This window comes from Phoenix dactylifera, chromosome 2 (genome assembly GCF_051530095.1).
Source record: "Phoenix dactylifera cultivar Ajwa chromosome 2, Ajwa_hap1_PhDact_Kaust_v1.1, whole genome shotgun sequence".
NCBI classification, from domain to species: Eukaryota; Viridiplantae; Streptophyta; class Magnoliopsida; order Arecales; family Arecaceae; genus Phoenix; species Phoenix dactylifera.
Window position 1 is genome coordinate 36,576,257 of NC_143191.1, and position 14,879 is coordinate 36,591,135.

Genomic DNA, 14,879 nt, shown 5'->3' on the forward strand with positions numbered 1-14,879 from the left:
TTTTTTAATGAGGCCTTGACTGAGCTCAAATCGAAAGCAAGTTTTGACGCACCCCACCCCAACATTAGAGTATTATAATAATAATAATAATTATTATTATTATATATATATATATATATATATATATATATTTGATAGCCTACGCTTGCTGCTTGCAGCATTTGGTATATGCATTGGGTCGTCTAGAATGAAATGCCCACCGTTGTTTTGTCCCATGAATGTGCGACCTGTTTGGTAACCAACGAAAAAGTTAAAAACGCTGTTCTGTTCCATGACCGAGTATATATACCTTTTTTAAATATATATATAATATTTATTATGTCTTTAATAAAAAAAATATTTTATTCTACCTAAAAGTTTAAGATTATTTTTGAAAAGAAAATAATCCTGTTTTCCAAATTGATAAAAATTAGATTTTCCTGTTCCATATAAAATTTTTCTGCCAAATATAAAAATTTTATTTCTATAAAAAATATTTTTTATTTTTTAAAAAAATAATTAAATATAAAATATTTCTCTATCCTACCTCTTCCCGAACCAAACGAGTATGGCCATAAAAACCTGATTTTACTTTTTCCAGGCAGGTACTCAGTATAAATAAAAAAAAGATGGTTGTGATGGACAATGGAACCCACATAATTTAAAGTGGAAAAAATTAATTAAATATAAAATATATCTCCATCCCCCTCTTCCCGAGCCGAACGAGTGTGGCCATAAAAACCTGATTTTACTTTTGGAGGCATGTACGTAAAAAAAAGACCGTTGGGATGGACGATGGGACCCACATAATTTAAAGTGGGGCCCTAGACCCCCTACTTTCCGCATAGTCGATCCCTATCCGACTAAAAACCCGTACGTATATATATCCTAACCCTCATCGTTCGCTCTTACCAGCCTGGGCTCCTAAATTCCGAATCTTTCCGCAGCTCCGCCTCGTTCATCCTCTCTCTCTCTCATCCATCGTCCTTCTTCTTCTTCTAGGATTTCCGCCATGGAAGCCCTCTGGAGCTCTATTGTTCCTTCCGGGGTTATGAAAGCCTCTCCGGCTGGCCATCCCACGAACTCTACCCTATCCAAGATCCCTGCTTTTCGGTTTGGGTGCGCTAAAACCGTCGAAAAGTTTGGAGATTTGCGGTTATGGAGGCCTGAATCGAGTGCTCCGAGGCATTGGACGTTGTTGCGAGCCACCACCCAAAAGTCTGCTGGGGGTGGTGGTACAGGGGGAGAGCATGGGATGTCCGCAGATGGGTTTAGCGTGGTTACAGATGAGGATGCATCTTGGTTTGAGGTTTTTTTTTCATCCATGATTGGATTTTGTTGTCAAGATTTGATCTTTTTTACGATAAATAAATATTTGAATTCTTGTTTATTGTCAAGATTTCTTCTTTTTTTTTATGATGCATGAATGTATATTTGAATTCTTGTTCAAATCTTTGTTTAGAATTCATGTTTTGATTTAAGTACGTTCTTTGATGGACCATAAGGCACGTTTTTATTGTTCAGAAAATTAAGGCGTGTGTTGATCTTAGTCTTAGCTTGAAGAGCACCTGGTGAAGAAAGCGTGGAAGTTATTGTCTTCTTCTTCTTTCTATTTTTATGACTAGTTTATCTAAATTGAAGAAAATGATACGAGGGAGGAAGAGATTTATTTTTTGAGGGGAACACGACTTCTTGATACACACCTAGGAGAAAATCCGCTTCTTTCTTTAAAATACCAATGTTTTATTCGCATCCAAAATCAGGGATTTAATTAGTTGGAGTCTCGTCTGCCCAGGGCAACACGTCAGCTCATCTATCACAATCGCAAGACAATCTTTGAAGAATATGAATTCCCAAATAGCATCTCAGAAAATTTTATAAGCCAGTCATAGTTGGACCGGGCAAACACTCTCATGAGAAGAGAATTTTAAGGCTTTAAACAGTGATTTTGTTGCCATCTTCATGTGCCTTGCATCCGTTCCAAAAGCAAAGCTTCTTGTCATCTTTGTGGAACAACCTGTTTTGTTAATTTTTCTCTATTCTCCATATACATCAAACATGTAATAGAGGGCATAGGTTCCTCTAGCATAGAGTATATAATTAGACGAGAATCAATATAATTGGTTTACTTCTGGACATGATGTAAATATGACTATTAACTCATCTTCTTCTCTACTTGTGTTCCAAAAATATAAACAAATAAATAGGTGGATGGCTGGTTATGCTTTTACATGGTGAGAGGAGCTTTTCTTGCTTCTCCAAAATTGGAACTTTCTTATCATTATCATGTTTTTGCCCCTAATTTTGGCACCTATTTGGTTGGTTTTAGAATACTTGTCTACGAATGTGCTCCTCGTTGTGTTATTTGGCTAATTATCTTTTCATTTAATATTTGAGACCTACTTCTTGTAGCTGGGTTGGGATTAAGTTCTTGAATTCCAGGTCATCAAAGTTCAATCATCAAACTAGCTTTTTCGCCTGCATACATCATATCTTGTGCTTTATCTCGCTCTCAACTTTTAAAATTAAGTTACTTTTATTATATAGGTTTAGAAATCACAGTGAAAGGTGAGCAATAGCTTCGACATCTTGGTATTGGTCTTTTATGTGCGACTGAGAACTGATTGTGGTGTGTTGAAGTCCGAAGGAGAAACTACATGTTCAAAACACCCATTTCTAGCTTAACCCTCAAATTCTCCTTTCGGCATTAAGAAATGTGAAAATGCATGTTGTTGATGATGAAGTGACTAATTTTGATTGACCTTCCAGAAATATGATGTGTAATTTCCACATTAGTATTGGCCTTTCATGATTTTGAGGGTTTATCAAGCAGTGTGAGAGATAGGTTGATATTCTGCTGGTTTAAAAAAGTGTTGTGGCTAAAGCAGCTTAAAATACTTCTCTCTTCACTTTATTCAATGGATCTACTCAAGAATTGTCCTGATGCTTCCTTCAAATCTTTGCAGGGTGACTTGGTTCAGGATGGTAACTGTGCAAGCGGCACTGCTGAGTCATCAAAGATGGTAGCACGTGCCACTTTTGGAAGTGGAACAAGTGGATCCAGAGCTGGGCTTGTCAGAACACCCATTTCTGGTGGTGTACAAAGTGCAACCTTTGTCCACGATTTACCTCGACCAGCCTTGGCTGCTCGCAATCTAATGGAGCAGGTAAGTTTTAATTAAGAGCAAAGCGGAGAAGCCTTAACATATTTAATCGAATCAAATCATCAATTCTTTCTTGTCTTTCTTCCACATTCTGATCTTTCTTAATCTTGTGAATGTCTTAAAACTCTTTGCTTTGCTGCTGTTACTTTGTGTCCATCATCAAGGCCAGGTTTGCTCATCTATGCACTTTGATGTTTCGGATGCATCATCGCCATGCAGGATACCCATGTGGTTCATTAGTTGATTTTGCAACCGATCCAATGGGTCGTACGTAATTAATTAATTCTCACATGTTCATCCAGGGCGCATTTACTACACGGTGTAATGTTTGTCTCCAACTTTTTTGCAGATCCTGTTTTTTCACTCTCTCCATTAGCAATCCACACCCACAATCTTTTGGCTGATTCAAGATGTACACTTGTTGTACAGGTGTTTTAGCTTTATTCTTATAATTATCATTTTAGGAGTACTTGATTACATTCTTTTGTTTTTCACTTTGCTGAAAGCTACCTTCATTGATAGATACCAGGATGGAGTAGCCTATCAAATGCACGTGTAACAATATTTGGTGATATCTTCCCACTTTCCGCTGAACAACAGGTTCTTCACAAGTTATATTTGTATTTTCCTGACCATTCTTTTATGTGAAATCTCAATAACTTTTATCAGTAAAAGACTTATATTTGATGCACTCGTTTTTACTTGCAACTACTTATGTACACAAACAAACATCTTGGTGCCAATATGATTTTACTAGAACTGGTGTTTGGGAATGGCAAATGCACATTCTAAGGAAAAAGAATGAGATCAATCAATAATTTGAACATGTTTGGAGCAAGGATTGCCACCGATATCGGTAGACGTAGGTCGGCCACAGGACCGGTTCAGTGTCGGTTCGGACCGATTTGAACCAGTACTACTGGTTTGGCCTCGAAAAGCCCAAAAAAATTTAGCCTAGCCGGTACCGGCCGGTACAAGCTGGTTCGGACCATTTTGGGGGCCGGTTCAGACCGGTTCGGGGGCCGGTTCGAACCGATACGGGCCGGTATGGACCGGTACCATTTTTTAATGCCGAACCGGACCAATCAGAGATCGGATCGGTTCGGTACGGGCCAGTTCAGTATTCCTTGGTTTGGAGGGAGATGAGATCTTTTGAAGATAATTATAGGAGATGTAGTTAAACAATTGGACATGGATTTTGTTAATATTTATACCAAAATTCTTGAAATACTTTCCTTGAGTAGTTTTACCTAAAAAACTAATGGCAATTATAGTGGATTATTTGGTAGACCTATGGTTCAACTGACTCTTTTCAATAAGGTATATGTATAACCTCGCATGCACTCATTAGCCATTAAGAACTAGTAGGAATTGCAAGACAGTCAACAAACTTTATTGTATAGATCGTACTTTGATGGAAAACAGACGATGACCATGAAGGGCATAGTGACATATGTCGGATTGCATTTGTGGTACAATTTGGAATGATGAAGTTAGAAGCAAGTGATTTAAACCAAAGGCATTAGCAAAATGTAGAGGGGACTCCAGGCGAGGGGTTTTAGCTTCAGGGCTTCCTTAATGCAATTGCAGCAGTGATTGGAAGTTCATTCCTTCTCTTGATACTATTTCAGAATGCTTCGTAATTCTCCAATAAGTAAACTGGTCTTGAAAAACATCTAACCGATAGCTAATTTATTCTCCTTTTCTATCTCCTGCTTTGATACTGATTTAGGATGCTTCGTACTTCCAATGAGCAAAGCTGGTCTGAAAATAATTAACCAATCGCTTTTTTTTCTCATTTTCTCCTTTTTTATATTTCCATAATTTGAATGATTGAATACAACTATTATTTATTTAGTTAAACAAACACCATTAAGTTAAGTTATAGTTTTGATTTATCATGTTAATAATTGATCAATTGTGCAAGCTTTCTCTATCTTATCATTTTCTCGCTGTTGCTATCCTAAAGCCAGCAGATGAATCTGCTCTTTTATTCAATACCCTGTCATATAAGTGTGAGACTGAATCTTCAAATCAGGTTTCAGAGACTAGGGAAGGCTTAAGCCTTGGGTGGAAGAAATTAACAGTTTCAAAGGCACATGCTTTTCAAGGAAATTGGTTTTGGGAAGTATCTGAAAGTGAATCAGAATTCACTAACCTTATACTTGTTGGCTATGGTGTATATATGAACAGAGTATGCAAAATCTTAACCTCCTAAGAATATATGAAAAAGGAAAATCAGCTCTCCTGCTTAGGCGAACAATAAAAGAAAATGACTACACACATCTAAGGCAACAATCCTCTCAACACTGACGGTGTGATTTATGGTAACTTAACCTGCCAGTGTTACCATTTTTTTCGTCTTGTCCAAAATAAAGGAAATAAGGAATAATCATAAGAACTATCAAATGTTCTTTTAGTTATCTATCCTCAAACCTTTAAATTTACAAAACAGACCCCAGCAAATGCTGCCAAAAAAAAGCATTCTTAGTTTTGGCAATTAAACATTTGAATGGGTTTTTCCTCTTCTGCTTCATGCTGCATACGTAAAAATTTTGAACTGATTCTTGCTTTGCAATTCATCCTTCATGAAACTTTGTAGACAAGCTATTGAGAATTGACACTGAGCCATTAGGCTTCAATGCCAAATTTTCTGTTATCAGTTTATCACCAACTTACAGTGTTTAGAAGGTGAACTTATTGTCAATCATTACTGTGGAATGTGTTAGGAGAAACCACTTAGACATCCACATATGCCCATAAACAGCATCATTTTGACATACCCTGGTGGATCCATCCTGGGCTCCATTCATTATCTACTCTCCATGAGTTGTAACTGACCGCATTGTTTTGAAGTAAACTAGTTGGATTCTCTGGTACATTCTTTGAGACAGAGAGAGAGAGAGAGGGAGGGAGCATATTGTTTTGAAGTAAAGTAGTTGTAACGTGTAACTAACCACATTGTTTTGAAGTAAAGTAGTTGGATTCTCGTACATTCTTTTCTTTTGAGAGAGAGAGAGGGAGAGCACATGTGGCCATTTAGAATTGTTGGCAAGTTTTGCATGCTTCAATTGTAATTTACTTACTAGTTCCTCTTGATACTTATTGGTGAATAATAATTTCTACACAGTTTCAGACAAATGTTTCATGGATGTTTTTAAAAAGTAGGACTTTTTTTTTACCCTATTGCAGGAATGGGCTCATCAGCTGTTTAGAGCAAAACACCCACAATGGGCATCTCAACAATGGGGCAATTTTTACTACTATAGGATGCACAACATCAGGTTGGTCTGTGAGCTTTTCTTGCACCTGAACAGCAATTCAATAATTCCTATTAAGAATTCCAAAATTTCACACATATTGCTTATAACATGTCTGCTGTACCTTAAACAAAAACCATTTCTACTGCCTACTTGACAAAACATATATGTTATTAGGTGAACTGGTAACTTGTAACTTTTGCTCTTGTAATTTAAGTTCTTTTTTAAGGATTTGTTGCCAAGGTTACAAATATACATGATCGTGGTGTATGCATCAGTGCATGGCTCTGTGAATGTATGGCAAAGAACAAATGACACCAAGAACTTTGACTTTGAGAAATCTAGAAAGGCCAAGAGAAGTACAAAAAGGTTGCAATTAAGGACAGGAGAAACTACTTTAAACAATGGCAATGAACAAGTGACATCAAAGGGTTTGAAAAACAATAAAAGGCAAAGGGAAAAAGAAAAGGCAAAAAGCATTGGTAATGTGAAAAAATGATGCAATTTATGATCTATTTGACAGTTTGGGTTTGAAGGAGGCAGGAACGAAGTTTATAGATTAGCTCGAACGCAGGATGGGCAGACCAGAAACACAAATCAATTTAGATGCATTAAGAGCAAGGGAAATTATATCTGGAAGATAAGGAAGATAAAGGACATGGAATGGTTATATCTGGAAATTGTTAAATTTCTTTGTCATTGTTTCTGTTAGTATTCTTCTTGACCAACTGATAATCATCTTTTTTGTTGCTTATAATCACTTATTTAATAGAAAATGAGATTAGCTAGCAAGAGATATATACTATATACATGAGTTGATCAATACTTGCATATCACCAGTGACATATATTTCATTGGAGGGTTCGGCACTGTTGCATGGGTAGATGTCAAGGAATATGAAGCCCTTCAACCTGATAAGATTGCTATTGATGGTGGAGAACAAAATTTGAAGGTGCGCCCTAATGGGTATATTTACTGCATTCACCACATAATTTTAGTTTAATTTCTTTTCATCACCATTCACTTACATGAATTGTAATCTGATCAGAGGTTCCATGAGTGTCAAATGCTTAAATATTTTGCTTTTTCCCACATGCATGATGATTTTTCCCCTTTTTCTTTCCCAAAGGAACTTAATGCGATGTTCTCAAAATCACTCAAAGAAATATTGTCAAATGAAATGGAGTTAGATGATGCTGCTTTGATATCCATAGACAGCAAAGGAACTGATATCCGGGTCCGGCAAGGAGCACAGGTATCAACCATAGTGTAAACGAGAAAATCTTGTGCAAATGCAAGTGCTTCTTTGATTTTTTTTTTTTTTAATCCTTTTCTGATAAGCTTAAGGTTGCAGAGTTTGGTATCAACTAGTTTGGCTTTAGACTTGTTTCTAAGCCATCTTTGTGAGCTTGGAAGTAGATTGTGGCTTTCTTGTTTGATAATGGTTGGTGGGTATCAATGAGTCAGCCCAGCGATTGGCATACTAAAAAATATGCATTTGTCAAAATTTCGTAAAGGTCAAAAATTTTATTCTTCAAGCATGTATTTGTCAGTACTTTAAGTAAAGGATCACACTATTTCTATTCTTATGATCAGTATGGTAAAGTGCTGATGAAGTAGTTCAGGGCAAAAAAGCTTATCTCATTTTCTGCGATTAACAGATGTGCAAGAAACAATTTAACCAGCATTTTCTCATTCTTGCATTGTAAAAAATGTCATAACCAACAAAGATAGTTTGTGTCCCCTTATTGTCACTGCCAACCTTTGGAGGGTTCAAAATGTGTCCATTTCCAATTCATCCAGATCTTGGTTCCTAATTTGTTCAACTGCATACAGAATTATCTTCATCTGTCTCCTAGATTGACTGTCAAAACCAAATAACAAAATTGGCTTTGACCCTTCCAACTTTATGTGCTCGATTTGGATCTGAAGGTACAAGTTTGTTCAAATGTAATTTACATCTGTATTTCAGTTTGGCGAATAAAAGGCACCTTGTTTGGAACATTTTGCAGACTAAATGTTGAAAGCTAAAGATATACATATTGGCTTGTGCCTTAATTTATTACTTTCTTATGTCATGTAAAGCTTTTTAATTCAATTTTTTTTTTTTTCATTGCTTCTCTTGCAACATCACTTCCCCAAAAAAACACTTTGCTTGTATCTTGGGAGATTTCTCTGAGTCCACTAAAAGCTCTTAAATAGAATTTTTGCAGACAAGGCCTTATTTTCTCTTCAAGCTTGACCTTTGCTTTCTCTTTGTCCACAGAATGGCTGTGAATCTTGTTTCATATTCTTATATTTGAGCATGCTCCTGTCCAATGCTCTTCCCCTAGAAGTGACGGTCTTTGTTAAGAACCTGACTTGAAATTTGTAAAAGCTGAGGATTGTGTTTGTGTTTCTCTTTATGGCCTACGGGCATTAGTTCTTACCTAGTATTATAATAACTAGCATTTTCTTGCAATATGGGCTTTATTTTTCTAAATTAAGAAGTTATGTGGTCTAAACTATTTATACTGACTCCAGGTTTCTGGTTCCTGTTGAGAGTTTTATGTTCTTTTTTTCCCCCAAACATATGTTCATGTGAGCATCATTTATATGATTCTCGGTTTTGAGGGATCTATATTTACAATGCCTCTAGTTGTCCATTCCTGGTATTATGGATAGACATTCTTAATATTTATGTACTATGCTTTGTGATGGCATGTTATTTTTCATTGATGCAGTGCAACATTCAGAGGCTATCATTTGAAGTAGAACAGGGAGTGCAGACTCTGGATGAAGCCAAGGCAGCACTTCAAAGGATAATTGATGAGAAGTCAAGATCACATAACAGAAGTTAAAGTTTTGTAGTTTTTTTTAGCATTTATATGTGACAAATGTCATAAAATATATATTTTTATCTATCAAATAAAGAATATAAATGATGAATATCAGCTTATTTAACTTTTTTAAGCAGCTTGTATCAGCAATAGAGTGGAACTTTACCAACCTGTCCTAGATTTGAAGCCTTTTATATTTGCAGTAACAAAGACATATTGAACCAAATAGCAAAGAAGATACGGTATTTTGTAAATGCTCTACCCAGATTTCACCCATCAGAATCTTCATGGATACCAAAAGACTGCAATTGTATCCAATCTGAACTATCAAGCTCAAGATATGTCATACCGGTCTGAATCAGAAGATATAGGACGTACTGGTTCGGTGTCCGTACTTGGTATGGGTGGCATATCGATATTTGGTACGTTAAAAAAATTATGTACTATACTGACATTGTGCTAGTGTGGCACTAGTACGGAATCCGGTATCAAGATGACGAATCTTAATCAAGCCAAATTTTGAGATATAAGAACACAAGGTGCGAGCTCTATTCTTATTTTCATAGCTCCAGCATTAAGGAGAAGAATTATCAAAATCCTACTTTTCCCGCTTCTCTAAAATATTAGCACCCTTTACATATACTCATTGGTGTGCATTGCCTACCCATTGTGTCTAATCCTTATAATCGCTGTACTTTTATTACTTCTCTAGGTTTGGTAAAGACCCACCCCTTGTTTAAGTCAGAATAAGTCCCCGGGACATTGGCTTCCGCCAACAGTGAACTATTAAGGATCGCATCCTGCGCATATTCTACATTATAGCCTGCAACTCCATTTGTCACTATCATTTTTCTCCACCCGCAATCCTTGTTAAATATTTAATGAGAATTATAGTGCATATGCGCTGATGTATATTGATGATTGCACTTCATTGTAATATGAGCAGCACGCACTTACTAAATTAGATTCTTATATACTTTGCCACTCATTTCCTATGTATGTGTTGCTTATCTATCCTACAGCTTAGCACATGCATAACGATAGGTTTAGCTCAGATTAAACACTCCTCTGCCATGAAAGGTAAATATTTCATTCTAAATGTATCATAATGCAGTATTTTCAGTTAGAAAAAGTATGGTGATGCAGGAAACCTCTATAATAGTCTCCAACAAATACAAGAACCTGGGTATAAATCTAAAGTATCTTAACTTTAAGATATCCCGCTATTCTTAAACTATATTATTAGGTGAACTTCTAGATTGCACAGTTTGCACTTCAGCAGCCCTTAATAGATATTTTTTATAATTTAATTTTGTTTAACTCGTTTTGATTTGGCTCTCTTCCTTTCTTCAAGAGAGCAAGGAAATAGTACATTATTGAACAATAATTATGTTTTTTTTTTTCAAAAAAAATGATGATAGGAGTCTTGAAGCATGGTCTCCTCCAAATGCATGTGTTATAAGGTGTGTCAGTTGAACAATCCAAATCTTGCTGAAGTGACAGTGCATCTATCGATCTTAAGTTAGATTGAGATCATAACTTTTGTCATGCTTAGTGTAAAGTACTTGCAAGCCTGTAAATTAGTTTAGCATATTTCATCAAGAAAAAAAAAGATTCAGCATATACTTCAAAAGAAATTAAGCCTGTAGACCAAGGTACTCTTTCATACCACCATCTCTTTGTTGCTTCCATTCATGTTTGTATCCTTCCCTTGCCGATTGTCATGTAACAAACCCACTTACAAACTCTCTTCAGAGTCCAAAAGCTCCAAACTACCCCATTTCAAACCTTAAGCATCATTATACCTCATTTACTCTCCTCCATCCTTACCTCCTACCCTTCCTGGATAGCATGTAAATATAAAATTTCACATCAGGCCGAACTACTTTCAGTTTTCCCCCTCTTTCACTGTCTATATGCATCTTCGCCTCATCAACTGCAGTCTCAAATATTACCATTCCCCTGTCCAACTTCGCTCTCAGAACCACTTCTTCCCAGGCTCCCAGCTTCACATCAATCACCCACCACCCTCCCAAGCTCAAAGTTACCGAACTGTCCTCGGAACCCACGCCTCTGGCTTCATCGCCTTCTCTCCATGAATCCTACAACTGAAACAGAGCACCTCCCACCCCTCTCCGCCACCACCACCACCACCAAGAGCTTGAAGAGAGCCCTCTTCATGGATTCAAACCCAGACTCCAAGGCCTCCCCCTCTCCTCCCTCCTCCTCCTCTTCTTCTCCCCCTTCCTCCCTACTCTCCCAGCATCAACCACATGGACCATGACCATCTCTTCTCCATCCTCCCCCCAGAGTCCATCCTCTCCTTCTCTATGACCTGCAGGAGGTTCAGATCTTTAGCCTCCTCAGACTCCCTCTGGAAGTCCATATGCAGGAGGGATTGGGGCAGTGGCGTTGTCGACGCCCTCCTCGCCTCCTCTGCCCATGAGAGGAGGGAGCTGTCCTGGAAGAGGCTCTACCAGCAGGTTTCCCACCTGAGCTTGCTCTCTTGCCGCAGGTTTTCAAACAAAGATGGGATCTTTCCGAAGCCCAGGGCCTCCCACTCCCTTAATTTCGTCTCTGATTGGCTCATTCTCTTCGGCGCGGGGTGCGAAGGAGGTCAGTCTTTTTTCCCTTCACGACGCCAACTGCTTTGCTAGATGAATTCGAGCTTTTGGTTGATTTTAAACTAGGAATTGGATTCACCGCATGATGGTTCTGTTCAGCTTGGATTTAGGGTTAACAAGATTCCTATTGGATTGCAATGAAAGAAGTGATTTTGCTACGGTTGCTCTTTATGCAGGACGAGAAGTTATATTCTTGTGGTTCTGTTTGCACTGTTACCTAGCTATTTGAGCCTAGACTCAAGCCTTCACTTTCTATCACACAAAACTATAGTATAGCTTTATGGGTCATTTTTGGTGCCAGAGGCCATTTTTGGTGTCAGGTCAAAGAATTAAAGCCCATTTTGCTTGATGCTTCCAACTCTGTTATGTAGTTTGTCAAAATGGATTGACTGAAAAATTGCAAAATCACAAAGACCACGGAGAACTTAAAAGATGGTAATGGTTTTCTCCTGATCATAAGAGTGCATTTTCTGATAGTTAAGAGAGCTAGAAGTCAGTGCTGGTGCCTGATGTTTTGATAGTGGCAACACCACTCACCATTCTCCAACCTAACATCCGATGGCTTCACAAAGACAAACTTGATTACTGTTCTCAAAATATTGGAGCACATCTTAATCAACAATAGATGACTATTTGAAGAAGATCAAGGCCTCAATACATCGGTTGAATTTCCTGCATCTGCTAGTAAATATGAACACGCATGACTATTTTGACTTAGGAAAGCACAAGAAACTGTTTTTACTGCAATATGCAAGCATGCATGCACACGTGTGCACATCCTATATGGAAGCAATTCTGTCACCCTGCCCCCTTTTGTTTTATTTCATGCTGCAGAAACCAGTAACTGCAATTAGTGAGGATTGTTTTTTTTCTTCTTGTTACATAGAAAATCTTAATAAGTACTGCAAAGACTAAGCTAGCAAATTTTAACGTATGGGCATTTATAGATGTTTACAAGATGTGCAACAGCTCTAGTTTAGCTCTCAAGGCCAAAGAGATTTTACAGGGATTCTGGTAACCTGTGCCATATCTTGGAACACCAAGGGCATCACATATTCCTTCAAGGCTCAATTTTGATATTGGCTTTGGGCTTTGGGCTTAAAGACATTTTCTTTTTCCCTTTAAGAATAAACATGCATTTTGCATGAACATGCATGGCTAACATGTCAGAATAAACACAAATTGAAGAGATTTCAATAGAAGTTTTCGAGAAGGAATCTCAACATGAAAGAGAGCAGAAGGGTAATGGAGGATGAGTTTGGTAATTGATTTGAAAAAACCTTAATGAAGCTACATTTGATGACTAGAACTCTGTGTGCATCCTGAAGATCATGAAAAACTATGGTTGGTGGTGGTGACAGTGGAATTGCTTTGTTACCTGTTAGTTATTACTGACATAATGCAAGTGCATTAGAAGCAATGGCTTTTATATCATTCTTTTCCAATAAACAGAAGGATAAAGCTTAGTCTGTCATAATAAAAACTACAAAACGAGACCTAAGACTTATGTTTTCATTGGTGAAAAACAAAACAACATCCTGTTATAAAGGGGGACGTTATCAAATTAACATTTTTGTATTGCATTGGTCATTCTAGATGGACAATTCCTGACTGGTACCAACTGGCTACATATGTTATCAGGAGGCATAGTGTATCATGTGAGTACTGTCTGAAGTGGGAACTTAAACAGCAAAATTGCTAGAAGAGTACTGGTTTGTTCACTCCTCCCTTTCTTCTCAAATATTAAAAGAAAAGAGTTGCTTGAATAGTAAAAATTTTAACATGTCATCATCCTCGGGAAACCAGCCTCACTACCAAAACGAATAAAAAGAAAAGGACCATAAAATGAAAAGCTTTTTGAGCGTCGCTCACAATCATGCAAGAACGTCAGTACACAGTCAAAAATACTATTAGAGTAGATGGTAGGGAATAAACAATTTGATTATAAACTAACTTCAGCTGACTGAAATCATCATGTGATCATCATGCACTAGTACTGGGAAATGGTGGTAGCTTCAAAAAACGACTGAACTCTGGAGTGTCAAAACTAACTTTAGAACCAGCACAAATGGTGTGATGGAGCAATAGAAGCAGATAGCCAACACCTATTCTGGCAACCAATCCACATTTACCAAACCATCCGCTCAATGTTAGAGCAAAAGAAATTATATAAAAAGAAAAAGGACAAAGTACAGCATCAGGACTCAAGTATCACAAACAATAATAGGATGAATGAATAAGAGAAAGATGAGTCTAAAGAGAGAAACACCCAAACATCTATTTGTTAGATGTATGCCCTAGAAGCCAATCTGGCTGACACATTATTAATTTTAGGGACATAATTTTGTACTTGACTATTTATTATTGAATAAATAAAAGGCATCTTTTCATTCATATTGTTTATGTGTCTATGAATCGTCCAAGAAATTAATAAGATGATGATACATATTCTCAAGAGTTGAGAATTTGAGCCATGTATCATTGGTGATTAATTTCTAAATGCTCCTGATCAATGGATCATCACGAGGACGGTGATCGATCCGATCAGTGCACAGATCACTTTCCTTCTGGATGGACGAGGCTGGAGTCCACAGTGTGGGGACACTGAAGTGATAGTGCAGGTGCTTGTTAGAGAACAAGGGTACTGAGCGTGACCAAGACAAGAAGTCACTTGGATGTCTATCCACTCGTCAGTGACTTGCTTGATGTTGCAGTAGTGTGACTGGTCCTTTGACTTGCGGTGCTTCGGCTACTCACAGTGAGGTTACTGTAGTTTGACTGCACACATACATGGTCTCTAGCCATATGGGTCCATGCAGTGTAGATTGGCTGCAGTAGGTTCACTGTAGGAGTAGGGTATGCACCTATAAGGAATCTATCGACCTTGATAGAAGAGGAGTGATCCTATGTGATTTGTTAGACTGAGTTCTAAGACCTTGGCCAGGGCAGTAATATAAAGTGAAAAAAGAGTTTTCCACTATCGAACTCAAGTCAAATAAATCTTGACATATGACAGACGATGGGGTTTGACGA

The 14,879-nt window shown here is 37.5% G+C and overlaps 1 protein-coding gene across 2 annotated transcripts; it reads left to right on the forward strand.

Annotated features, from left to right (window-relative positions):
* The first annotated feature begins 861 nt into the window (after positions 1 to 861).
* On the forward strand, positions 862 to 9,346 carry LOC103701482 (uncharacterized). 2 transcript variants are annotated; one of them, XR_015975430.2, is made up of 9 exons: positions 862 to 1,288; positions 2,946 to 3,146; positions 3,308 to 3,410; positions 3,493 to 3,572; positions 3,666 to 3,743; positions 6,336 to 6,427; positions 7,244 to 7,369; positions 7,533 to 7,658; positions 9,127 to 9,346. XR_015975430.2 is itself a non-coding variant. In XM_008783546.5 (9 exons), the coding sequence occupies exons 1-9, from the start codon at positions 992 to 994 to the stop codon at positions 9,241 to 9,243; spliced, it is 1,206 nt and encodes a 401-aa protein (XP_008781768.2). In that variant the 5' UTR covers positions 865 to 991; the 3' UTR covers positions 9,244 to 9,346. The 2 variants fall into 2 exon arrangements, 1 of the variants encoding a protein (XP_008781768.2); XM_008783546.5 differs by having other exon boundaries at positions 865 to 1,288; positions 7,244 to 7,355.
* Positions 9,347 to 14,879: the final 5,533 nt, after the last annotated feature.

What these genes read in the sequence shown, in the direction of transcription:
- LOC103701482 (XM_008783546.5), top strand. Translation starts at nt 992, where the DNA reads ATGGAAGCCCTCTGGAGCTCTATTGTTCCTTCCGGGGTTATGAAAGCC. An exon ending in CTCGCAATCTAATGGAGCAG is followed by an intron (nt 3,147 to 3,307) that starts GTAAGTTTTAAT and finishes TCCATCATCAAG; the next exon opens with GCCAGGTTTGCTCATCTATG. An exon ending in TGCAACCGATCCAATGGGTC is followed by an intron (nt 3,411 to 3,492) that starts GTACGTAATTAA and finishes ACTTTTTTGCAG; the next exon opens with ATCCTGTTTTTTCACTCTCT.